The sequence below is a fragment of the Lolium perenne genome, chromosome 7 (assembly GCF_019359855.2).
Source record: "Lolium perenne isolate Kyuss_39 chromosome 7, Kyuss_2.0, whole genome shotgun sequence".
In the NCBI taxonomy this organism is placed as follows: domain Eukaryota; kingdom Viridiplantae; phylum Streptophyta; class Magnoliopsida; order Poales; family Poaceae; genus Lolium; species Lolium perenne.
Genome location: NC_067250.2, coordinates 126,961,495 through 126,984,948, shown reverse-complemented (window position 1 = coordinate 126,984,948; position 23,454 = coordinate 126,961,495). Strand labels below are relative to the sequence as shown.

The 23,454-nt window shown below is 44.8% G+C and overlaps 3 protein-coding genes across 3 annotated transcripts; 2 read left to right on the top strand and 1 right to left on the bottom strand.

Annotated features, from left to right (window-relative positions):
- The first annotated feature begins 6,165 nt into the window (after positions 1-6,165).
- Positions 6,166-9,466, top strand: LOC127318535 (uncharacterized). The gene is made up of 3 exons (XM_051349013.1): positions 6,166-6,960; positions 7,222-7,545; positions 9,398-9,466. The coding sequence occupies exons 1-3, from the start codon at positions 6,166-6,168 to the stop codon at positions 9,464-9,466; spliced, it is 1,188 nt and encodes a 395-aa protein (XP_051204973.1).
- A 1,257-nt stretch (positions 9,467-10,723) lies between these two features.
- On the top strand, positions 10,724-14,377 carry LOC127318512 (probable GTP diphosphokinase RSH2, chloroplastic). Its single transcript, XM_051348992.2, has 6 exons — positions 10,724-11,471; positions 11,608-11,793; positions 12,605-13,065; positions 13,193-13,351; positions 13,424-13,775; positions 13,879-14,377. Exons 1-6 carry the CDS (start codon positions 10,797-10,799, stop codon positions 14,170-14,172), a joined length of 2,127 nt encoding a protein of 708 aa, XP_051204952.1. The 5' UTR covers positions 10,724-10,796; the 3' UTR covers positions 14,173-14,377.
- A 2,379-nt stretch (positions 14,378-16,756) lies between these two features.
- LOC127318414 (uncharacterized) lies at positions 16,757-22,372 on the bottom strand. Its single transcript, XM_051348895.2, has 6 exons — positions 20,454-22,372; positions 19,780-20,213; positions 18,914-19,075; positions 18,063-18,138; positions 17,271-17,423; positions 16,757-17,133 (listed from the first exon to the last, which is right to left on the bottom strand). Exons 1-6 carry the CDS (start codon positions 22,317-22,319, stop codon positions 17,041-17,043), a joined length of 2,784 nt encoding a protein of 927 aa, XP_051204855.1. The 5' UTR covers positions 22,320-22,372; the 3' UTR covers positions 16,757-17,040.
- Between the last annotated feature and the right edge of the window lie 1,082 nt (positions 22,373-23,454).

Genomic DNA, 23,454 nt, shown 5'->3' with positions numbered 1-23,454 from the left:
ATTATTATATGTTGTGCTATTATATTACCTTGTTGCATTGTTTGGACTGTCGGGTGGGTATTACCCATGGGGTTTTACCCGTTCAGGTGCGGGTATGGGATAAAATTTGTACCTAGGTGGGGGTGTGGGTAGCGTGTAAGATTTCAGGACATGGGTGCGGGTTTGGTTAGACTACACCCACACCCAATGACCACGGGTGCCATCGGGATAGGTTGTCGCTAGTATGATTTTTAAAGTACCGTTGGGCTAGCCTGGAAGGAAATGCCGAATGGGTTGTTTTCATAAAAGGCACTCTGCCAATATATATAAAAAAACTTTGCGTGCATAATCGGCCGAACTACAGATGGCAGGAGTACGCGTGGACTACGATAAAAACGGAAAAGGCGTATGGGAAGGATTACATCATCTCCCGCCGAATACCCTCATCTATTTCTACCCCCTCTCTCATAGCATGTATCCAACCCTCCACCCCACCCATTTCCCCCTTTTTGAGCTCCATCTCCCGTCCCGGAGTAGGTAATTAAGCGGCGCACCAAACTTCGTTTGGCAACAACAACGATGACAATGCTTATTTCTCTTCTTCATTGAGTTTTCCTTCGCCTCCATCAATGACTGTAAGTTACCACACAACTAGCTTGGCCGGCTAGCGTTAGATCTTGTAGTGGTGGGAAGATCTTAGGATTTGCATGTGTAGTGCTTGTTCATCGGTGATATGGCCCATATTATGTTTGTAGCGATGTAGATTCACCTATTTGGTACTAGATTAGTGGCTGCGCAGTGTTAGATCTGATAGTTGTTACATTGATCTATGGTGCGTGGTTAATCTAGGACTCGATTGTGGCAACTTTAGCCATGCCATGATCTGCGTTGGGGACTTGCAGATCCCCTTGCAGGTGTCTTATTCACAACCCATTGATGAGACTCATCTGGATGATGTGCCATCAGAAGAGAGCCCCGTTGATACACTCGTGGCTAGAGGTGGATCTAGAGCTTTCAACACCATGGTGCCTACAGGTGCCACACCAGATAAAATATTTTTTTTGTAGGGTTCATACATGGTGAAAATTGCCATTTTACAAAGGAAAATAATTTTACCATGTGTCCATTGCACCCCCTTAGCCTCAATTAGATCCGCCACTGCTTGTGGCCAAGGTCGCGGCAGAGGTGACGACAAGGATTTCCGCTAGCAAGAAGATGATTGATTGTCGCAGCTGAAAGGACACGAATGTCGCCTAGAGGGGGTGAATAGACGGTTTAAAACTTTTACGAGATGGGTTTAAAATATGGAATAAAACGAGCGTTTAATTTGTCAAGCCCTAAGCTCTATGGTTCACCTATGTGCACCAACAACTTATGCTAAACAATACAAGCAACTATGTGATAGCAAGATATATAACTTCAAGCACGATGGCTGTCACAAAGTAAAGTGCATTAGTAAAGAGCTCGAGTATAGAGATAACTGAGGCACGCGGAAGACGATGATTTATCCCGAAGTTCACACTCTTGCAAGTGCTAATCTCCGTTGGACAGCTGCGGTGGCTTAGTGTTCTCGAACGCTACAAGAGGCCTCACCTTAAGGTGTGGTTGCTCGATGCACACCAATGCCACAAAGGTCTCACCCCAAGATGCAGTAGTCACACCACACACACCGAGCGCCACGAAGGCCTCACCTTATTCTTCGGTGCCCCTTGTCACCAAGGCCTAGGTCACGGTTCCACTAGGGATTTCCTTCGAGGCGGAAACCGGGCTGTACACAAAGCTTGGGGCACACATTCACAACTTAATTGGAGGATCCCAAGAAATCATCACAAAGGCCTCAAAACCGTCTAGGGTTCCAAGAACCTAAGAGTAACAACTTTCTTGCATTCACTTCCATGAATCACCGTAGAGAACTCAAACTGATGCACCAAATGCAATGGCAAGAACACCACTAAGATGCTCAAGTCCTTCTCTCTCAAATTCCAATAAAGCTACAAAAGCTATGGGCGAAATAAGAGAGGAAGAATAAATAAGAGGAAGAGCACCAAATTTATCCAAGATTTAGATCTAGTGGATTTCCCTCACAAAGAGAGGGATTTGATTGGTCAAGATGTGGATATATATCTCCTCTCTCTTTTCCATCAAATAGGTGCAAGAATCATGGAGGGATTAGAGGGAGAGGAAGCTTCTCAAGATCAACAATGGAGTAGGGAGAGAGTAGAAGAAGCAACCAGCCCAAGGAGGAACAAGGGGTCTTATATACCCCCTCCCAGTGGAATATGACCGTTTGGGACCTCCCGGGCCGGAACATCCGCCCCAGGCTTCGAAAAAACATGTAAGGACTTAAGGGAACTGCTCGCATAAAGGGGGGAAGATATTTGGTCGGATGTTTTGTGTCCGGGCCGGAATTTCCCCCCCCCCCCCCCCCCCCCGAAAATTGCAGAAACATCAAAACGAGAATGACCATAACTTGAGCATCTGGACTCTGATTTTGATGATCTTGCGCTCGTTTCGAAGCTAGTAACAAGAACTACAATATCATGCAGTGAACCATCATATTCCAGCAAGGTAGGATAGAAATAAATGATGAATTTTTTTACCTTCATAAAAAAGACATACCGGTAAAACCTCCAACCTAAAAATGCAACAAGTTTCCCGTCCAAAAACCATTATCGGTGAACTAGAGATTGTCATGAGAATAAACATAATCTCTAACACATCACATGTGTAAGATCCAAATAACAACCAAGAAAAATGATGCAAGAATCCAAAGGTTTGAGCTCTCCGAAGGATACGATAGAGTTACTCACTCGAGAGCCCTCTTGATAGTGCGGCAACTAAACTATAAACCGGTTTCCAACTACACCATAAGACCGGTAAGAAAGAAACTCTATCAAGAGCAAACCTTAACCTTGCGTGTTCCTATTGAGATTGATGATGACGATCTTGACCGCAACAAGATGGAACACCTTTCTTGATAGTGCTTGCTTGACGAAATCTTGTAGATTGCTCCTCCATAATCCACCATGGGAGAGCTTTTTCTTCGGCGCATCTTCACATATCCATGATCACCCTATGGATGGAAAGTTTAAAGCAAATGATCTCTTCGAGATGGCTCATCTTGAACTTGCACTTCATTTCTTCATTCTTCATCATGTTGATGTCTTGAAATTAACTTTGAGGGCTCACTTCATCTTCATCTTCAAGACATACTTGAAACTTGATATTCTTCATCAATTTCTTCTTATTGCAACCTTAAAGCCAACATATGGTTCAAAAATTACCTATGGACAACTCCTACAAATATAACTCAATGCAAACATTAGTCCATAGAGATTTTCATCAATTACCAAACCACACATGGGGGCTCCATGCACTTCAGTGGACAAGGTTCTCCTAGAGCAATGTGGTGCTGACGTTAGCTCAAAGCATGCATGTGTACAACCACCTTAGGAAGTGGAGTGTTAGGTGGCTCACCATTAGCCTTGCGATGTTAGGATGACATCCACTTTTGTTGTAGTGGTAGGTTGATACCATAGTTGCAGTGGTAAGGTGAACTTATGATCCATTTTGGGCAATGAACATGTATACTCCTCTTAGTTTATGATCTCATATGAACTTGTGATGCTTTCTTATGACTTCATTCTTGTGGCACATTCCTTACTTGTTCATCAAAGAAAGGCATTCATGAATCTACAGTTCATGAAGCACCTGCGAAGATCAATTCAATGATTTCTCCAACAACAACTACGAGAGGTACGATACTTTGGAAGAGACACGCGAGAAGTACCAAAACTTCTTGGTTTATCAGGAAATGCCTATTCCGACTATGCCTCACCAGCAAATACTTCTTCTAGCTATGCCTTTAGGAGAAGGACCACCTCAGATATGAGAGAGCAAGGTGAAGTATTTCATGGCCGTCGTCATGATCGTGGAAGCTCTTGTTTTATGATTCCTCTATAATCGGATATGTAGAAATGAATTGATTTTTTATACGAGTAACATTTCTTCTCAGTTTCAAACGATTTATCAGTGTACCTATTTGTGAATATCTACAAAGATTTAAAATCAAGACCTATTTATAGAGGTTTGTATATGACTGGAGAAGGTGGCGAGCCCATATGGATTGCAGCAATTTATTTGAAGTGACTATCCACTATCTTTTTTTTTATGTAACACAGTAGCACAGTATAGTCGCAGACGCTCACACATGCGTAGATAGGCTCACCTCTATAAACCCACACAGGCACACCTATTTCGAGTCTTTGATATCTTGTATTATGCGTCTTTTTTCTTTCTATGTATCTTAACTATGTAGAGGCCAGGTGTTAACCTTGTATACTAATTTTTAAGAAATTTAATAAAGAGAATATAAACAATAGGGTACCATTGTTTAGTTCAGTATTCGCACCCAGCGAGTTGCTCGGAGCAATAAAAAAAGATATGATCGAGAAGCGGCGCTGAGCATGAATAAAGTAGTAGCGAACCGTTTTTTCCTTACCTGGCGCTCTCGCGATCGGCGATCGCGGGGCGACTAGGGACTTCGCTCCTTCGCTGGCCGTGATCTACTTCGGTCCGGAGTCTTTTCTGCCCCGGCGACAGGTGATCGCGGGTTGGTTTCGGAAGGAGATTGTTTTTTGGTTCCTGCTAAAAGGTGTGTCGCTGTTGCTTCGGTCAGAACTAGGGTTTGGCTGGTTTTTGCGATCTGTATCTCTCCATGGCGTCGCCAGCGAATAGCTCAACAAATCAGGCGAGCGGATCGGGAACGAAGAAGGATGAGACGATAGATGACATGCTCAACCGCCTTGGAATAGAGGAGGACGAGTTTGACGATCTAGTCTTTGAGGAAGAAGAAGAGGCTCCGAAGGAGGGCCTGAAGTGGATGGCGTTGGCGAAAGTTCACACATCAAATTCGTTCAGTCCTCAAACTTTTGAACAACACATGAAGGTTGCTTGGAGCCCAGCAAAATTGGTATCGTTTCAGCACTTGGAAGGTAACCTATTCACAGTTCAATGTAATTGTTTGGGAGATTGGCTTAAGGTTTCGGAAGGTGGACCGTGGCTATTTAGGCAAAGTGTGGTTTCTATTGAACCATATGATGGGTTAACATTGCCTGAAACAGTAGACCTGAATTTCTTTACAACCTGGATCCAGATACACAAGATACCAGTGGGATATAGAAAGGTATCACTGATTACAAACTTGACAGAGAAAAAAGTTGAGAAAGTTGTTCAAGTTCAGCTAGATGTCCTTGGAGCTGGGAATTTTGTCAGAGCTAAGGTGCGATTGGATGTTAGACAACCATTAGCTAGGTTTGTTTCTATGTCTCGTGGTGGTACACGTGAAGTTTATCCAATCAAATTCGAGAAAATGCCAAGGTTTTGTGCTGCATGTGGTCACATTGGACATTCATATCTGGAATGTGGTACTGGGGAACATGAAGAAGACAAACTGAAGTGGGGGGATTTCCTGAAGGCGGATTGGGAATCATGGTATGGCCGTAGTTTTGGAGGAGGTAGAGGTGGTGCCCGTACAGGACGGGGTTCTTGGGATTCAAGGGGTGGTCAGGGTCGTGCCGCAGGGCGAGGAAGAGATGGAGCAGTGGATGGTCGTGTTGGACCCTATGCATGGCGCCATAATGCCCTTGCGTATGTTGAGGGTATTGCACAAGCTGCGGGAAAAGAGGATGGAAACGGAATGAACTATCACGACAAAGAGGACGATGATCTCAAGGACACGGGTACTAGTCCGGTTAAAACTAACCAGATGGAGGTCGATCTTCCCCAGAAGAGTGATTCTGGGGCAAAGAGGAGCCTAGAATTGGCGCTACTGGCTCAAAATATGGCAAATGATAATGCAGATGAGGGTGATGGTGTGCACTCGGTAAACGCTGCGGCGTTAGCAGATCAGGGAGTGATCGACAGAACTGACAATGCTGAAATAGACCGTAATAAACGGTCGAAGAAGGATGGAGCTATCTCCCCTTCAACAGGATCGGCGGGTTCCCTTGAGGTTCCCGTCCGGTCGCAATGAGGATCCTAGCTGCGAACTGTCAGGGTGCGGGGAATCGCCCGACAGTTCGGTCGCTTTTGAGCGTTCAAAAGCGTTGTGACCCCGATGTGATTTTCCTCTCCGAAACTCACTTAGACTCTTTTCCTGCGGATTGTTTACAAAAGAGACTGCGAATGGACTCAAAAATTGTTAAATCTACCACCTCCCGAAGTGGAGGTGTTTTGCTATTATGGAAACGTGGAATCAACATACAACAGATCTATGCTGCTCCGAATTATATTGATGTTTCAGTCCATGAAAGCCCTGAGAAAATTTGGAGACTTACAGGAATTTATGGTGAACCTAAGTGGGAAGACAAGTACAAGACTTGGGACAAGCTGCGTGAGCTGAGGACTCAAAATAATATGCCGTGGGTTGTCATTGGTGACTTTAATGAAATTCTCTTCTCAACTGAGAAAGAAGGGGGCAACTCCCGACCTGACCATTTTATGCAAGCGTTTCGCGATGCGTTATCTGATTGCAATCTCCATGACTTGGGTTTTTTGGGCGATCCATTTACTTGGCATCGTGGACGGATTCGTGAACGCCTGGATAGAGCTGTTGCTGACCATGATTGGTTGTTGATGCACCCGGAGGCGACTCTTACTCACCTCGACTGTATGAAATCTGATCATCGTCCGATCCTTTTGGAGACTGAGCGGCTTTCCGTTCCGTCGAGAGCTAGTGGTCCGAAGAGATTTGAAGCCAAGTGGCTCAAAGAGGAAGGCTTTCGTGAAGTTGTTGCTAATGCATGGACACAAGCGGCGGTTGATCTTCCTGCTGGAGGGGTCCTCGAGCGTCTGGCCCATATGCATGCATCATTGCATACGTGGGATAGCGATATCCTCCGACAGCCGAAGCGTCGCTTGAAATCTGCTCAAAGAAAACTTGAGCGAGCAATGGCGGGGCCTTTAACAATGGAAAATGAGGTAATTGCAAAAGAACAAGCGACACTAATTGAGCTTCTTCTTGAACAGGATGAAGTCCACTGGATGCAAAGATCTCGGGCTAATTGGCTGCAGTATGGGGACCGCAATACTAATTTCTTTCATCAATATGCTTCAGCTAGGAGGAAAAAGAACTTGATAAAAAAGCTAAAAAATAATAATGAATGGGTGGAAGGTACTACAGCTCTAAAGCCTATTATTCTTGAGTATTTTTCTAACCTCTTTACATCTGAAGTTCATCAGGTTGATCCGGAGTTGCTTGACAAAATTCAGCCTAAAGTTACACCTATCATGAATGATGGTCTCCTCGCCCCTTTCAATGCTGAGGAGGTCAAAAAAGCTGCGTTTGCTATTGGCGATCTCAAGGCGCCGGGTCCTGATGGTCTTCATGCAATTTTCTATAAAAGATTCTGGAGTATTTGTGGAGAATCTATCACTTCTGAAATTCTTCAGGCCCTGAATACTGGTGTTATCCCGGAGGGGTGGAATGATACTATGATCGTGCTGATTCCAAAAGTGGATAATCCTGAATCTGTTACCCAATATCGTCCTATTAGCCTGTGCAATGTGATATATAAGATCATATCTAAGCTTTTGGCATCTCGTTTGAAGCTGATTCTCCCGGATGTTATTTCCCCGATGCAGAGTGCCTTTGTCCCTGGGAGACTTATCTCGGACAATGTGTTGGTAGCTTATGAGACTATCCATACTATAAAGAATAAGAGGACGGGATTAAATGGAGCGTGTGCGGTTAAGCTGGATATGCATAAAGCATATGATCGTGTGGAGTGGATTTTTCTCGAAAATATGATGCGAAGATTGGGGTTTGCTGAAAGGTGGATTTCTTTGATGATGGCGTGTGTCAGTTCGGTTAAGTACCAAGTTAGATTTAACTCTGAAGAGACCGATTCTTTCACTCCTTCGAGGGGCTTGCGCCAAGGAGACCCCCTATCTCCTTATTTGTTCTTATTATGCGCGGAAGGTTTATCTAGTCTCTTGTTGTATGAAGAAGAAGTTGGTGGCATTGCTGGGGTTAGGGTGTGCAGAAATGCACCGTCGGTTTCACATCTACTATTTGCCGATGATTCTCTGATTCTCATGAAAGCTGAGACGAATAATGCAACTTCCTTGCAGCAGGTCCTGGATACATATTGTGCTAATTCTGGACAAATGGTGAGTTTGGCTAAGTCAAGCATATTCTTCTCTCCAAATACGAATGTGCTAACAAGAGTAGAAATTTGTGAGGCTCTGCATATTACCACTGAGGCTATCTCTGATAAATACTTGGGGCTCCCTGCGGTTGTGGGAGTGGATAGAAGTGACAATTTTATTCATCTTATTGAGAGAATTATTCAGCGCATTAATGGGTGGAAAGAGAAGTTCTTATCTATTGGTGGAAAGGAAATTCTGTTGAAGTCCGTGGCTCAAGCAATTCCAGTTTATGCTATGTCAGTATTTCTTATTCCAAAAGGGGTGTGCAAAAGAATGATTGATGCCATCTCTAGTTTTTGGTGGGGAGATGATGAAAATAGTAACAAGATGCACTGGATGGCTTGGTGGAAATTGTGCTATCCCAAGAGAGAGGGGGGTATGGGTTTTAAAGATCTCCACTCTTTCAACCTAGCTATGTTGGCCAAACAAGTGTGGCGTCTTGCCACAGAAAATACCTCTCTTTGTGCTACAGTTTTACGTGCTAAATATTACCCTCATGGGGACATTCTAAAGGCTGGACCAAAGGCGGGATCTTCTTTTACTTGGCAAAGCATCTTTGCTGGTATTGCCACTTTCAAGCGAGGATACATATGGAGGGTTGGGACGGGAGAGAATATTAACATTTACACTGATCCCTGGATACCTTCAAGTCATAATAGGCAGATTCTTTCTCCTCGTGGGCTAGGCGTTTATACAAAGGTTTCACAATTGATATGTCCAATGACTGGTGCCTGGGATGTCCCACTTCTTCGATCACTCTTCATGGATATTGATGTGGAACGTATTCTTGAGATTCCTCTTAATGTTTCAGGTTTTGAGGATTTTATTGCATGGCACTTTAATAAGAATGGAAGATATTCGGTTCGATCTGGGTATTATCTTCAATGGAGACACCAATTTGGGGCTAGAGCAAATCAGTTATCCCTACCAGGATCATCGGCGCTGAACCCAGTATGGAAGAATTTGTGGGGTTTAAAAATTCCAAGCAAAGTTAAAATTTTCCTTTGGCGTTCCCTACACGGTGTGATTCCCCTGAAATCGATTTTGGCCAATAGACATATTGGTACCTCCGGCCAATGTCCTATTTGCATGCAAGGGCCTGAGGACATTAAGCACCTCTTATTTCAATGTGATACGGCGAGTCAAATTTGGATGTCACTCGAGCTTTCTGAGGTAATCAATGATGCTATGCTAATTGATCGTGCAGGATCAGCAATTCTGGAACATCTCCTTCGCTCTGATGGCCCTATGCCTGGATTCAACTCAATCGGTGTGAGAGAAGTGATTGGTACAGCGTGCTGGTATCTTTGGTGGATTCGGCGACAAAGAACAAATGGGGAGCCGGTTCCACCTATTTTCAAATGTAGATTATCTATCCTATCAATAACGGCAAACGCGGCAAAGGTGGGTGCAAAAGTTTCGGCAAGTCAGCACAAATGGGAGAAGCCTCTAGTACGACAAAATAAGGTGAATGTTGATGGTTCTTTCTTCCAAGCCTCACATGCTGGTGCGGCAGGTGCTGTTATGCGTGATTATAATGGTAATTTTATGGCGGCCTCTTCGATCTATCTACCAAATATTACATCGGCGAATGTTGCTGAAGCCATGGCGATGAAAGAGGGGCTTGCCCTTGCTAATCGTATGGGGGTTAACAATGTGATCATGGAATCGGATTCTCAAGAAATAGTTGATGCGTGTTCGGGAGTGGATGCTTGGTGGGGAGACGCTTCGGCGATCTTTGTGGACTGTATGGACCTAGCTGCTGGTATTGGGAAGGTCTCCTTCAAGCACTGCCGGAGAGAAGCAAATGAAGTTGCCCACTTGCTTGCTAGAAATAGTTTCTCAGAGCAAAACTCTTGTAATTGGGTCGATGAACCCCCTAGTTTTATTTTAGAGAAACTCATATCCGATGTAACTATACTGTGATGTGCGGCAGCAGGTTCCAGACGCACTCTTTTCCTCTCAGGGTACCGTAAGGGGCTGGGAGGTTTTTAATGAGGCGGCCTGCTGTTTGCTTAATAGAGTGGTTTTAAATTTCAAAAAAAAAGTAGTAGCGGAGGCGCATATGTCAGGGTAGGAAGGAGCAGATCTTATCCGGAGCCGGAGAAAAGACCCAGAAATGGATGAGGTAAAATAAGCTGGCGAGATTCTCGTCTAAAACGGGGCAGTTCCGGCATTTCACGCGCTCCATCGTCAGCGAGGCCGACGAGCCGCACACCCACACCTCACAAACGAGCCACGCAACCCAAGCAAGCAAACCCACAAAAAACACGCGCACCTCCGCTCCCTCCCTCCTTCTCATCCATATTAGCCAAGCAGATTCGCCGGCTTCACGCCGCCAGGCCAGGATCCAGGCTCGGCCGCCCAATTCGTCTTCTGCAGCTTCGGCTAATTGCTGCTCTGCCTGCTGCTCGGATTGATTTTGTTGGCACGCTCTGTTTGCTCGCTGTGATTCTGCTTGGAACCGTCGAATTGCTGCTATCGGAAGGAAGGAACGCGTGCTGGTGTTTCGCTTCCTCGATTCGGCCTGCGCGCTGCTCGGGATTCCGGATTCGAAGCTGGTGGTGGGTTGAGTGAGCGGCCGGGGAATCGAATCCGCGGCGACCATGTCCGTGCCGACGATGGCCGTCTACACCAGCCCGCCGAGCCCCCTGTACGCGTCGCCGGAGCTCGAGACGCCCCCCCGCGGCTCGGCTGCGCCCTGCGCCACGCCCGCCTCCCCGTCGCCGGCCACCTCCCACCGCCACGCCGCCGTCGCCGGCGGCCTCTCCCGCCTCTTCTCCTCCTCCCCCCGCGCCTCAACGCTCGACGAGCTCTCCGCGCTCTGGCACGACAGATCCGACGACCCGCCCCTCGCCGTCGCCGCCAAGGGCGGCGGCTACTCCTGCCCGCAGCCCTCGCCGTCGCCGCTCAAGTGGCGGGACCAGCTCCACCACAGCCCCGCCCCGCTCTTCCACAGCCCGGCCTCCTCGCCGGCCGCCAGGAGCCCCTCGGCCTCCTGGCTCGCCGGCCGGGACCGCGACCGCGACCGCCTCTTCTCCAGCTTCGTGCGCAGCGCGCTCGGCTCCTGCATCGACTACGCGCCGCTCACCACCTCGCCCCTGCCCGTCGACGCCGCCGAGCTCGCCTTCGACCTCGACGACAGCCTCGCGGAGGCAGAGCCGTCGAGCGAGCCTTACGCTCGGGACCTCCTCGTCGGCGCCCAGGACCGACACCGCATCTTCCACGACGAGCTCGTCGTCAAGGCCTTCTTCGAGGCCGAGAAGGCGCACAGGGGTCAGGTAAGATCACCCTGTCCCCAGCAACTGCCACAGGAAATCCATCTTTTGTTCTTGATGATTTATTTGCAACTTCTCGTCTGCTGTGTGTTGGTAATAAATCCTACTCGTATGTGGTTTTCTGATTCCGTTCCGTCAGACGCGGGCCAGTGGCGATCCCTACCTGCAGCATTGCGTGGAGACCGCCGTGCTTCTCGCCAAGATAGGCGCAAATGCCGCGGTTGTCTCCGCTGGGCTACTGCACGACACAATCGACGATTCTTTCATGGACTACGACCATATCTTCGCCATGTTCGGTGCAGGCGTGGCTGATCTTGTTGAAGGGGTATGTGTTTTGTTTACTTGATCCTGATCATTATTTGAGATTGGTTGGAATAGTTTACGAGTTCACTTATGATTTCTGGATGGCTAATTTCTTGACATGTCAGTATCACTAGTAGTGTTACTTAATTTCTTGAGTCAATGGGTCATGTGCTCTTTTTTTCCTCAAGATCTCAATAATATGGATAACTTCACTACTGGTTAGACAAAGCGATTGGCAATTTCAACTCTACTGTCATGACTTTCTGTTGTATGCTTGCCCAGCATGCTATGCTATTTTTCTCTGTTATACTTGTTGCAGCAATCAATTTTGACAACTCTTTTGCATTACCAAGTCAAAGTTGGCCATTGGTGTACTGACAACGTTTCGCTGTTCGGTGTTATATTTTCCAACACCACAACTTGGGACAAGTTTTATGAACTGAAGATCATTGGTAGATGTGACAAATAATGCCTATTCATCTACTTAAACCATCTCATTCATTTCTTTTACATGCCGGCCATTGTGGTTATCATTTGTTTTGAGGCAAACAGAAACAATAGTAGTAGCTAGGAGTGTGGTTAGTCTAACTGTATGATTCATGCTTAGCTGATTGAATAATTATTTGATTGCGTTGCAGGTTGCAGCCATTGCTACATTTTCCTCACTGTGTAATTTTAATATTGCCAATGCATCGATCAATTTTCTTGCTCTTTGTTTAAGATATCATCTTCTAAAGCATATTTCAGTTACTTGTGATTATACATAGTCCAGAAAAATATGTTACATGCTACTGCAACTTCATGAGTTACAAACTTGTTGTTCATTTGTTTAGGTCTCGAAATTAAGCCACTTGAGCAAACTTGCTCGGGACAACAATACTGCAAGCAAGACAGTTGAAGCAGATCGCTTGCATACCATGTTTCTTGCAATGGCCGATGCACGAGCTGTTCTCATAAAGCTAGCAGATCGTCTGCACAACATGAAGACGATAGAAGCTTTGCCTTTCGTAAAACAGCAAAGATTTGCTAAAGAGACTATGGAAATTTTTGTGCCATTGGCTAATAGGTTAGGAATTGCTAGCTGGAAAGAACAACTTGAAAACATTTGCTTCGAGCATTTGAATCCAGAAGAGCACAAGGAGCTTTCCTCGAAACTTGTGGTATATTTTGACGAAGCACTTCTTACATCTACTCTAGATAAACTTGACAAAGGTCTCAGAGATGAAGGTATTCAGTACCACAGTGTATCTGGCAGGCACAAGAGTCTGTACAGCATATACTCGAAGATGATAAAGTATGTTCAAATTATTTTCATTAGTATTTTTTGCAGGGATTTTTTTCCATTTATGTTGACTGTTTAGATAAGTGATAAGTTTGATAGACAATATTAACTAGTACGGCTATACTGGTGATGTATCCAGGAAGAACTTAACAATGGATGATGTGCATGACATTCATGGTCTACGTCTTGTCGTTGAGACAGAGAAAGATTGTTATCGAGCTCTTGACATTGTACATAAGCTGTGGCCCGGAGTTGCTGGGAGATTCAAGGACTATATACTGCATCCAAAAGTGAATGGGTATGGCTATTAAACTTTTTGATCAACTTATTAAATGTTATACTGGAATTGCTGCTAATTTACTAGTAACAGGTATCGATCATTGCACACTGTTATTATGTGTGATGGTGCCCACCCATTCGAAGTTCAGATCCGAACAAAAGAAATGCATCTACAAGCAGAGTTCGGATTTGCAGCACATTGGAGATACAAAGAAGGCGGCTGCAGTCACTCCTTTGTACTCCAAATGGTGGAATGGGCGAGATGGGTACTCACATGGCAATGTGAAGCAATGAGCAAAGAGCGGCCCTTGGGTGTAGGAAGTTCCGATTCCATTGAATCACCATGTCCTTTCCCCTTGCATTCAGAGGAATGCCCTTATTCTTATACCCGCCAGTACAACCATGAAGGCCCCATATTTGTGATCATGCTTGAACATGACAAGGTAACTCTCCATGGTTCATTTCTCTCCTACTTATATTTTTGAACATGGTCAGATATAATGGTGGTTGTCTTGGTTGCCTGACAAGTTCGTATTTGCAATTTAGATGTCTGTCCAAGAGCTCTCTGCAAATTCAACCATAGTCGATCTGATGGAGCGAGTCAGCGCGAATGGTCCAAGATTGAGCCCTTATAACTTCCCATTGAAAGAAGAGCTCCGGCCAAGAGTTAATCACCAGCCCGTGAGTGATCCGAACCGGATGCTGTGCATGGGCGACGTGGTGGAGCTGACGCCTGCCCTCCCACACAAGTCACTAACCGAGTACAGGGAAGAGATCCAGCGCATGTACGAGCGAGGCGGGTTCGCCCTCGCCACCACCCGTGGCAGTTCAACAAGCTGACAACATAGCAATGATAACCATGTTACTTAACCTTCTGTTGTAAATGTACAATGCCCTCGATCTCCATCTGTTTCCTTGTAAATATGAACTAATCCCTGCAGAAGAGAGCAAAGCCCAATGAACACTCCAACTGAACTGTCAGAAGGTGTGGAGTGAGGTGCTCTGTGTATGATACTTACAAAAATGATAAAATTCGTTCCAGATACACCTTAGCATCTGGTGCCACCGTGACATCTTTATGTTTGATTCATCTCTAGCATATTTGCCCACAGCAAACATCTTGATAATAATCCATCTTGGCCAAAATATTGAGTACTCCGTATTAATTTCGGTCAAAATCGAACATTGTACTGCTTGACCATTATATAGAGAAAAATATTAACATCTACAATATGAAATGCATACAATCTGAATATTTCATGGTGGTTGTAACAATATGAATATTGGATGGTGGTTGTAAAAATATTGATTTGATAGATGCTAAATTTTCTTATACATGCTTCGTCAAATAATTCCGAAGTTTGACTTTAGGCAAAAATTATATGCACCATATTTTGGCATAAAGAAGGTATTATTTACTTCTCTGTATTTACAAACAGCACATAACAAATTTTCAAAATACCATAGGTTATGCTAGCCGCTCCTACTTCGCTTCTGGGGATAGCGCAAAAGGGGGTGTGTTTGCTTTCCCACTAGAGCCGGGTTTTCTTTTAAAATTCGTCTAGACCGATTTTGTGAAATTTATCCCACAAGGTTGATATTTCCGCATACCGGTATCTATCAAGAAAACAGAATCACTCTCCAGCGACGCCGACTAGGTTATTCGGTTATTTTTCCGCATACTGGTGTTAGTACTTTTGCCGATGTTGATTGACTACATCAATGGTTGCGCGCGTGCACGTAGCCTTGGCACGGCTTAAATTAAAATTATGGGATAACCTTTGTTGGTATCTACAGGTCTATGGTATGGTTTCTATTTTTGGTTGCCTTCAAGAAAGTACAAAATTGTGCCATGAAAAAGAAAGAGTTTGAAGATCTCTAAGATTTGCTTGTTTCTTTTAGATTTTATTTTGTAACTGTTATAGGCAGCTCGTGTATCTCTACCATGTATTATTTGTTACTATGAATATATGTGGTATTGATTGTCAAAATAAAACTTCACTTTTTTGCGAAAAATCCACCTATCTATTAATAATCATCAACAGCAGTACAAAGATGACTAAAAGTAATAAAAATGACAAGTAGTTCATTGGACCACCTAGTGACAACTACAAACACTAGCACGAGCCAGAAGTGCGTCGTTGTTCTCGCACCCCCATCACGGGGCTAGACAAAGCTTGTTATAGTAGAGCTTATTGTAGTAGATAAATGTGAAGTTGTCGTGCTAAGGTTCCAAAAGACAAGCGCGCCACAACATCAAACATCACCAATGTTGACAACCATAGATCAGAAGAGACTGACCTAAAACCACCAAATCAAACACGAAAGACGGCGGAATCACACGCCGGCCCAGCGCTAGATGCGCCACCGAAGCGAGGATAGAATAGGGATGACCTTATTCCGACTTCAGGAAGTACCGCCCGCTCACCACCCCGAAGAAGACATCGAAAACAAACTAAACGAAGAACTGAAACCTTACCGACAGCAACAGTCCACCATACCTCTAATACCCTAAAGCCACCGGAGGCAGAGCAGACCGGCAGCATCGCTGGCGACAGGGACGAAATCCTAGATGAGTTTTAGAGCCACCTCCCAATCGCTTGTTGTCTTTCTCTTTCCCATACCGGTTCGAGTTGAACTCAATTCGGTTTCCTCGCAGCTCCAATCTGCTACATAGCTAGAGCGTATGGAGCCTTGGTATCGAACAGACCTATGTACTCCCTTCGGTTCATATTAATTGACTCCAATATGAATGTATCTAGATATATTTTAGTTTAGTTCTAGATACATCCATATTGAAATCAATTAATATGAATCTGAGGGAGTACAAAATTTAGTAAAAAATAAAGAATGCAACTATAAACCTCTACAATGTCAAATTGATCTTATTATCGGGAGTGGTGTTTTGGAACATGGGAGCATATGCTCCCTCTATTTTGAAATTCATCTTGCACATATTTTGAATTTCAAAAAAATTGAAACGAAAAATTCGCACGTACCTCTTCACGTGCTACACGCTCACAAAGTTGTTTCATAAAAATGAACTTTTCATGTGACGTGTGTAAAAAAGACAAAACTCAGTGCTAAAAATAATGTTTTTCACAAGATAAATTTTCTCTTTTGTACATAGACCACAAAAATATTGATTTTTCCTGAAACTTGACGAATGCACATATATTATGGAGATGTACATGTAGAATTTTTTGTCAAAATTTTTCGACAACTCAAAATATAATTTTTCGGTATAGGGACCCGGGAGCCAAATTGAATTTCACCTTATTATCTTCATAGTATCTTTGTAGTATCCTAGTTGTTGGTAGTTATTTCTATAAACTTGATCAAACTTTGCACTGTTTAACTTTTAAGTAAATTTATACGCTTTGTTGTTTTAAGGAACGGATGTAGCAACTTTCTATAGACCTCCTTCACCCATGGCCTAGTTGAGTGGTGCTTTAAGCAGCGTACAGATCTGGCCCGACCCCTCAGCAACCAACACAGAAAATTGCATCTGACGACCTAGTTGGGATTAGTTGAGGTTGGTGCAGGCTATCAATCGCAGCACAACAATTTCTCTGAGCATACGAAACTGCATTAATGTCCTGAATACAAAGCTGGACCACTAAACCATCTAGAAAAGAAAAGCTGGACCACTGACAGTCGGCGGAATGCAGCATTCATTTTGTAAAAGGGGGAATGTGGCAGTTCCAGCTAGCTTCTATCCATTCGATCCAGTATGCTCCCTTCTATCCCGATAATTTTCACCAATGAGTTCGAGTGGCCCTTGAGAAAAACATCCGTTACCTGCAATGAAATGATTCGCACACTGAGTATGGTTCCACGAAATGAAGTCTCAACCAACTGATGCTGTCACGAGTCATGACTAATGTCATCACACCGAAGAACTATGAATTGGAAAGTTCTTGGTGATGTCAGCGTACCTGGGTACACCCAAATAGCTTGAGGATTCTCAACGATGAGCAACTGTCAACAATCAGTCCCAAAGCTTCATCGGTCAAACCACGGCAGAAGGAAAGATCCAGAACCTCCAAGGAACACTTGAGAGCAATCGCCTGTGCAGTAAGATTGCCAACCTGATAAAATGCAGTAAACCAGAGATATAAATGGGCATAAAGTTGGTCATATATGAAACAACTGAGAAGCATCAAGCCAAAGGAATATAAAATGACTGCTCTACGTCAGTAATAGAACTACCAAGGTCAAACACCAAAAAACAGCGAGGCGGAGAATGGTAGTGCATCTTTGTTCCACGAAATAGGAGTTCGATTAGTTTTGTGAGAACTGTGGGCATGGCTTATGTATGTGTTGTACTACCTCCGGTCTCTATTAATCGACGCAGATACAAGGTATAACGTGCTAGCGATCTTCACAAGGGCGCGTCAATTTAATCGGACCGGAGGGAGTACACTTATATGTGGGAGGTTTTAACGTGAAACAGTATTTGCCCAAGAGAGCATATTAGTATTACTACTTTGTGTTACAAAAGTATCACTACTTATAACAGATTTAATGATGACTTTCTTGAAATTTTCTGAATAACTGAACTTAGATTTTAATAACATTCTAGCGTATTTTTATTCCAAGTATGCTGTCAATTTTGATGAAAAAGTGGATGCAGGTGCATGACTGGATGATAATAGTCGTGTTTTGAAGGTTTCATATCAACAAGAAACACACAGCTGAGCAGAGGAAAGGAAGTGTGGACAAAGTACCTTCCCAACGTTGTTCAGGCTTAACTCAGTTAAGCATCCTCCAGATTCTTCCAAATATTTAGACACAGCTTCATCACTGCAAAGTTTATTTGGTTGATTGTTGCATAAGAAAGAATATTGCATGTTCTCATTACACAAAAATCATGTGCATATCAGATCAATACAAAAATAACATACATACGTGAATCATGCTAAAATGGAAGAGAGGTTCAAAGTATTCGTGTTAAGCTGTGCTGATGCGTTAGGTTGAGACAGCAAACATCTCGAGAGAATGGTAAATGTGTCAATATGAAATGATCAAGGGTTCATATCTTGTACATATAAGACATAACTAACATCCATAACAGTGGACCCTTTTCCTTCTAGTTCAAATTTCCAGGACAACTTTTGGGAGATAGGAAATCAGTCAAGAGTTTCAGTGTGTGCCTGTTTTTCTTATTTCTGAATTTACCACCTTTGGTGCCGGCATCCTAAATGGACAGTAGAAGATCAATTCTATTGAAACAGGACAACATGACCACCAAACAGGTTGATTGCACAGATTCACATGCCATCCAGCAGCACATAAAACCTTGAAAAATAGTGTCGAGTAAAAAATCATGAACTCACTCCTCATAATCACTCTTTTTTACACGCTCATTTAAGTCAGACTAGACCATATCAGCACTTACACAAGTTCACCAGCATTCCAATGTGTAAATTAGTGGGTAGATTGGTAGTTGAAAAGCAAAGCTACTAACGTCGTATTAGAGTAACTTATCCACTACACAATTTTGAAACCATAAGATTCATATAAAAAAACCACAACCTATAAACATGAATATGGATATAATTGCAAAAGGAGTGAATACCTGAAAGCATTCTTTTGAAACTTTAATTTCTTTATAAGCCGGCAGCCACCACGAAGATGTTTTAATGCTGAGTCACGCAACCTATTCAAGTTGCGAAGATCTAAAGATGATAACTGGGGGCAGTTCACCCCAATAGTCTTAATGGCAGACGAGGTCAGCTTCCTGCAATTAAACAGCATAATAATAGTAAGTCAGAAATGCACCCTGGTATCCCTTCTCTTTGTCTGCAATAAACATGTCATATTACACTTTAAAAAAACTTGACTCGTCACATTTGTTGGTCAGTGGGCACATAGTGTAGCCATCATCATGGCAGCAGATCTCTAGTTCGTTTCATTAACAATGTTAACATCATCTCAGGTGTGAAAATAAAGAGCACAAATGACCATTGAGTCAATGACTCCAACTATAACTGAATTAAGACCAGGGTTTTAAACTGGAAGACAAGATAAAAGTAAGGTACCAATGCCATTAGCAGCACCGAAATATCGTGATACAGTTCAACTTTGGTCTCTTACACACACGTGCCCACACAGAAATCTTACTAAGACTTTGCAAATGCATAGCATTTGTCAAGCTACTTAACTGACAGAATATTGATTACGAATAATGCAGAGCAGTCAACTAGCATATATTGATCACTAAAGTTTTGTAGTTTTATTAACAATTTTAATTTAATAGGACTTCTAGTTAATTTACAACTTACAACTAGAGACTTCAGATATAGAATTAAATTCCATGGACAAAATGCTCCTTGCTACCAAGTAAAAGACGAGCAGCAAACTGTAATCTACTAAGAAAACTGCGGTATAAAATATACATTGAAGAAACTATTGACTATAAGTAGAAAATTGAAAAAGACTTACAGGCAACCAGCAAACGCTAACTCCCTCAGATTTGAACCATGTGTAGGAACGAGCTCATTCACAAACTTGTCACAGACAGACTGTATGCGAGACATTGATAGAACCTCCAGATGTTCAATTTTCTGTAGAGCAGGAAGAATCACCATAGCGTCCACGTTTAGGCAGTCATCAATATATAGTTCTCTCAACACGGAATGCAACCTCTTAGCAAGATTCTCAATTCCAGTTGAAGTCAGAAGAGAGCACTCCCTTAAATTTAGCGAACTCAAAGAAGGTGCCGCAGAGATGATTGTGTCTAACCCGATATCAGAAAATCGGTGATTTCCCATAAGAGATATTTTTCTCAATAATGGCATGCAATTAGGCGCCTTAGCCAAGGTAGCCGGCAACATATAATCAGGCATGCATCGCCCAGATAAGTCAAGCTGCAGAACCTTCATTCAAGAAAAAGAAAAGAAATAAGCTCTCAATAAATGGCTTACCCCAAAACAATAAAGCAGCAAAGCTGTTAGTCAAAATATGCATGATCAACACAAACATTGATGTCTAAGTTAGATTTGAGAAGTTCTCCAATTTTTGTATCCCAGCAAAAATTTCATATGTTTAGCAAAAGCAGTAGTGCAGTACACAACATGATCATTAAACATGAATTGCATAAGTGGAAAGCAATATACCTCTAAAGATTCAGTCATGCATTTCCCAAAAATATTCCCGAAATCATCCTCACTCAACCACGAACACTCACTGAGCTGCAGAGTCACAGGATTGTCACACAAGAGTTCAGTAAGAAGATGGGTATTCATCTTCCTTGAATGGCAGAGTTCCATTAAGAGTTTATTCTTGAGCTCCTCGGATATGCCCCCAAGTGACTCAATACCTTCAGCATTGTTTGCAAGGGTTCGCAGGCATAGGCTTGTAAGTGATGGGACGGGTCGCACTGGAGTTTTTTTCTTATCCTTTGAAGGTGTCCAGGAAATGACCTTGTCAGCAATACTGTCTAGTTTAGACGGATTCAACTCCCGGGCTCTCAATTTAGCATCCCTATCATCCATGATCCTCATCGCAGTAGAAAATGGACCTGGCCAATCCTGAGGGCCAGCTGGAGGCTCCAGCTCTTCCGCGTCATCTTCCTCACTCTGCACATCTTCATCTGGTTTGAAGAATGCGAACTTGGGGGCCAGCTTAATAGCTCTCTCTCTTGCTGCCTGCCTCCAAAGCGGCTCAACGGGAGCATCAGCCGCTCCTGGTATGCGCTGATTCGCTTCGGAAGCCACTGGTTCCACATCCATGTCAGCATTACCTAAGCCCTGAGGCAATAAACCCTCCTCCGCAACCATTTTGCCCTTCCCTTTATCGTCACGGCTGAACTTCCGGGTCCTGGCACCAGCTCGAACGCCCGCACTCGCAGCAGCAGCAGAATCATTGTTCCCCAGAACCAGCTTCTCTTTTAAGTTACCTTTGTCTCCAGACTCGTGCCTAAGCAAATCTTGGGTGGAGTTCATGCCCGCATAGGCTTCAGCTGTTGCAGACATTGCTACAGGGGATGCTAACGGTGACTTGACAATGCGAGCAGCAGCTGCTGAAACATGCAGGTGCATAGACTCCCCACTCAAGAGGTGTCCGTTCCTGTTATTAGCTTCTCCAATCTCCCCTTCACCAGCCCTCACAGAACCATCCCCTCTCCCCACATCAGTCACATCCGAGCCCATAGGCACCACATTCAGGTCAATCAGGTTAGGATATGCAGACAAGCGCGCCAGCACCTTCATGCCACCACCCCGCAGCGGCACACAGTCCTCCTTGTCGCTCTCCGAATCGGGCACGTAGTCCACCACTCCTGCAGTCGACACGCTCGTACCCCCTTCTGCCAGCAGCACAGAGTCCTTGTCAGATTCGCTCTCTGAATCAGGCACGTAATCCGCCCCCCGAACCAGCGTGCCCTTGCGCCGCTTCGCGGCTGCGTCGCTGCGCGGCATTTCGTCATACACCATGCCTCCAGCCCTTCCATCTGATCGGACTCCCTTCTCCCCGCTCGCGTCAGCGGATGGGTCCATCTGCCGCTTCGCAGTGCGCGGCCCTGACTGCAAGCTTCCCGAAACGCCGCTGCGGAGCGAAGCCCTGACCTCGCCGCCCCCGCCCCCGCCGGCTCCATCGGTCAACGACGCGACATCCTTGGGGGAAGCAGCAGCGGCAGGAAGGGCGGACAGTCGTGGCCTCCCCCTCTGCTTGCCAGCGGCCGATGAAGCGCCATCTGGCACCGAAGACCCCGCCGCGTGGGTGTTGGGGCTCGCGGCGCCGGCGAGGCGCAGGCTGCGGCGGGGCGTGCCCGCCCCGGCCCCCGCGTCGGGGGACTTGAGGGCCCCGCCGTCGGCAGCGGAGGAGCCGAGGCCGCGGGAGGCGGAGGTGGACGGGGAGGGCGCTGGTGTGCCAGACAAGGCGCCGGTCTCCATCGCCGGCGGCGGGGACTGCGGGGCGGGGGGTTGGTCGGCGGCGGGGATGGTGGGGGTCGCGGGCTTGGCGTGGGAGCGGAGGCGGCGCATCGCGGATTGGCTGCTAGGCGCGCGTTGGGGGGCGGGGCGGGGCGGGGAGGGGAGGGGAGGGAGAGAGGCGGTATTTGGAAGGGAGGAGGCTTGCGGAGGAAGAGGAGGCGGCGGAGTTTTTTTTAATAGGTTTTCTTCCCGCGCGAACGAGAACGAGGTACGGTGGCGGCGGCGCCTGCAACCGCAGTTGGGTCCCTAGGTGGGAGCGAGGCCCGAGGGCGGGCGCGCTGATCGTGGGTCGGGCTCGGCGCAACCGTACGCGTGGGCTCCGTGTGTGCTCTCGGCCTACGGTGTACACTACAGTATAGACGTTTCGCAGTGGCCTGCCTCACAACGTGAGTTAGGATTATTGTTTTTTATTTATTCGTCGATACATATAAATTGTTACTAACAATTTGCATACTATCTAAACTATAGTGAAAATGGGTTAATTAAGGACATATGTCTATCATCAACACACATATCCATCGCATCTAAATTTTATAAAGATATACTAGGAAATGTGCCCGTGCGTTGCAACGGGTTTTGATTTGTACTTGTTATTTTTAGTCTACGAAAGAATTCCACTGCTGCATTTTTTTTATTCATTAGAAAAAAAGATCTTTGACATTGACACATCTACCTATCAGCTGGTTTTACAAAAGTCCATCTACACTAACTGATGTATCACATTCTTTTTAGTGAAGATTATAAGCGGGAGACAGTATTTGTATTGTTTTGAACCTATCAAGAAACAATGTGCTTCTTTTTCAATTCTCGTCCTACTTAGCCTTTCGCATTACCCATATGGGCCATATCATAGTTTTTAGTTTAGAAAATAATCTAGTTGTACACACTAAGAAGAAAATATGACCCTGTGAGGCTAGCAAAACAGTTGTCTTTTTAGAGCTTACATCTGTCAAAGGTACGGAGTAAAAATACTACTGTATTGATCACTAAATCCACATACATACATGGAATTGTGAAGGTTCAACTTTTTTGTTTTGAGAAGATCCTTAGGCCGTCACCATGATGAGCAACACCTGCTATGGTTACACCTTCTTACTTCCTACTTCCTCCCACATCTGTATTCCAAGACCTGTTCAGCACTGCCAGAAGAGTAGGCTAGTTGCCCACCATGGGCATCGCCTGATGA

Excerpts from the sequence above, each read along its gene's own strand:
- LOC127318512 (XM_051348992.2), top strand. The coding sequence starts at position 10,797 with ATGTCCGTGCCGACGATGGCCGTCTACACCAGCCCGCCGAGCCCCCTG. Across the intron at positions 11,794-12,604 it reads TGGCTGATCTTGTTGAAGGG|GTCTCGAAATTAAGCCACTT; the intron begins GTATGTGTTTTG and ends TCATTTGTTTAG. Across the intron at positions 13,776-13,878 it reads TCATGCTTGAACATGACAAG|ATGTCTGTCCAAGAGCTCTC; the intron begins GTAACTCTCCAT and ends TTTGCAATTTAG.
- LOC127318535 (XM_051349013.1), top strand. The coding sequence starts at position 6,166 with ATGGACTCAAAAATTGTTAAATCTACCACCTCCCGAAGTGGAGGTGTT. Across the intron at positions 6,961-7,221 it reads CTTTAACAATGGAAAATGAG|GTTGATCCGGAGTTGCTTGA; the intron begins GTAATTGCAAAA and ends GAAGTTCATCAG. Across the intron at positions 7,546-9,397 it reads GTCCTATTAGCCTGTGCAAT|GATCAGCAATTCTGGAACAT; the intron begins GTGATATATAAG and ends TTGATCGTGCAG.
- LOC127318414 (XM_051348895.2), bottom strand. The coding sequence starts at position 22,319 with ATGCGCCGCCTCCGCTCCCACGCCAAGCCCGCGACCCCCACCATCCCC. Across the intron at positions 19,076-19,779 it reads TTAGCGTTTGCTGGTTGCCT|GAAGCTGACCTCGTCTGCCA; the intron begins GTAAGTCTTTTT and ends GTTTAATTGCAG. Across the intron at positions 18,139-18,913 it reads TTTCAAAAGAATGCTTTCAG|TGATGAAGCTGTGTCTAAAT; the intron begins GTATTCACTCCT and ends TAAACTTTGCAG.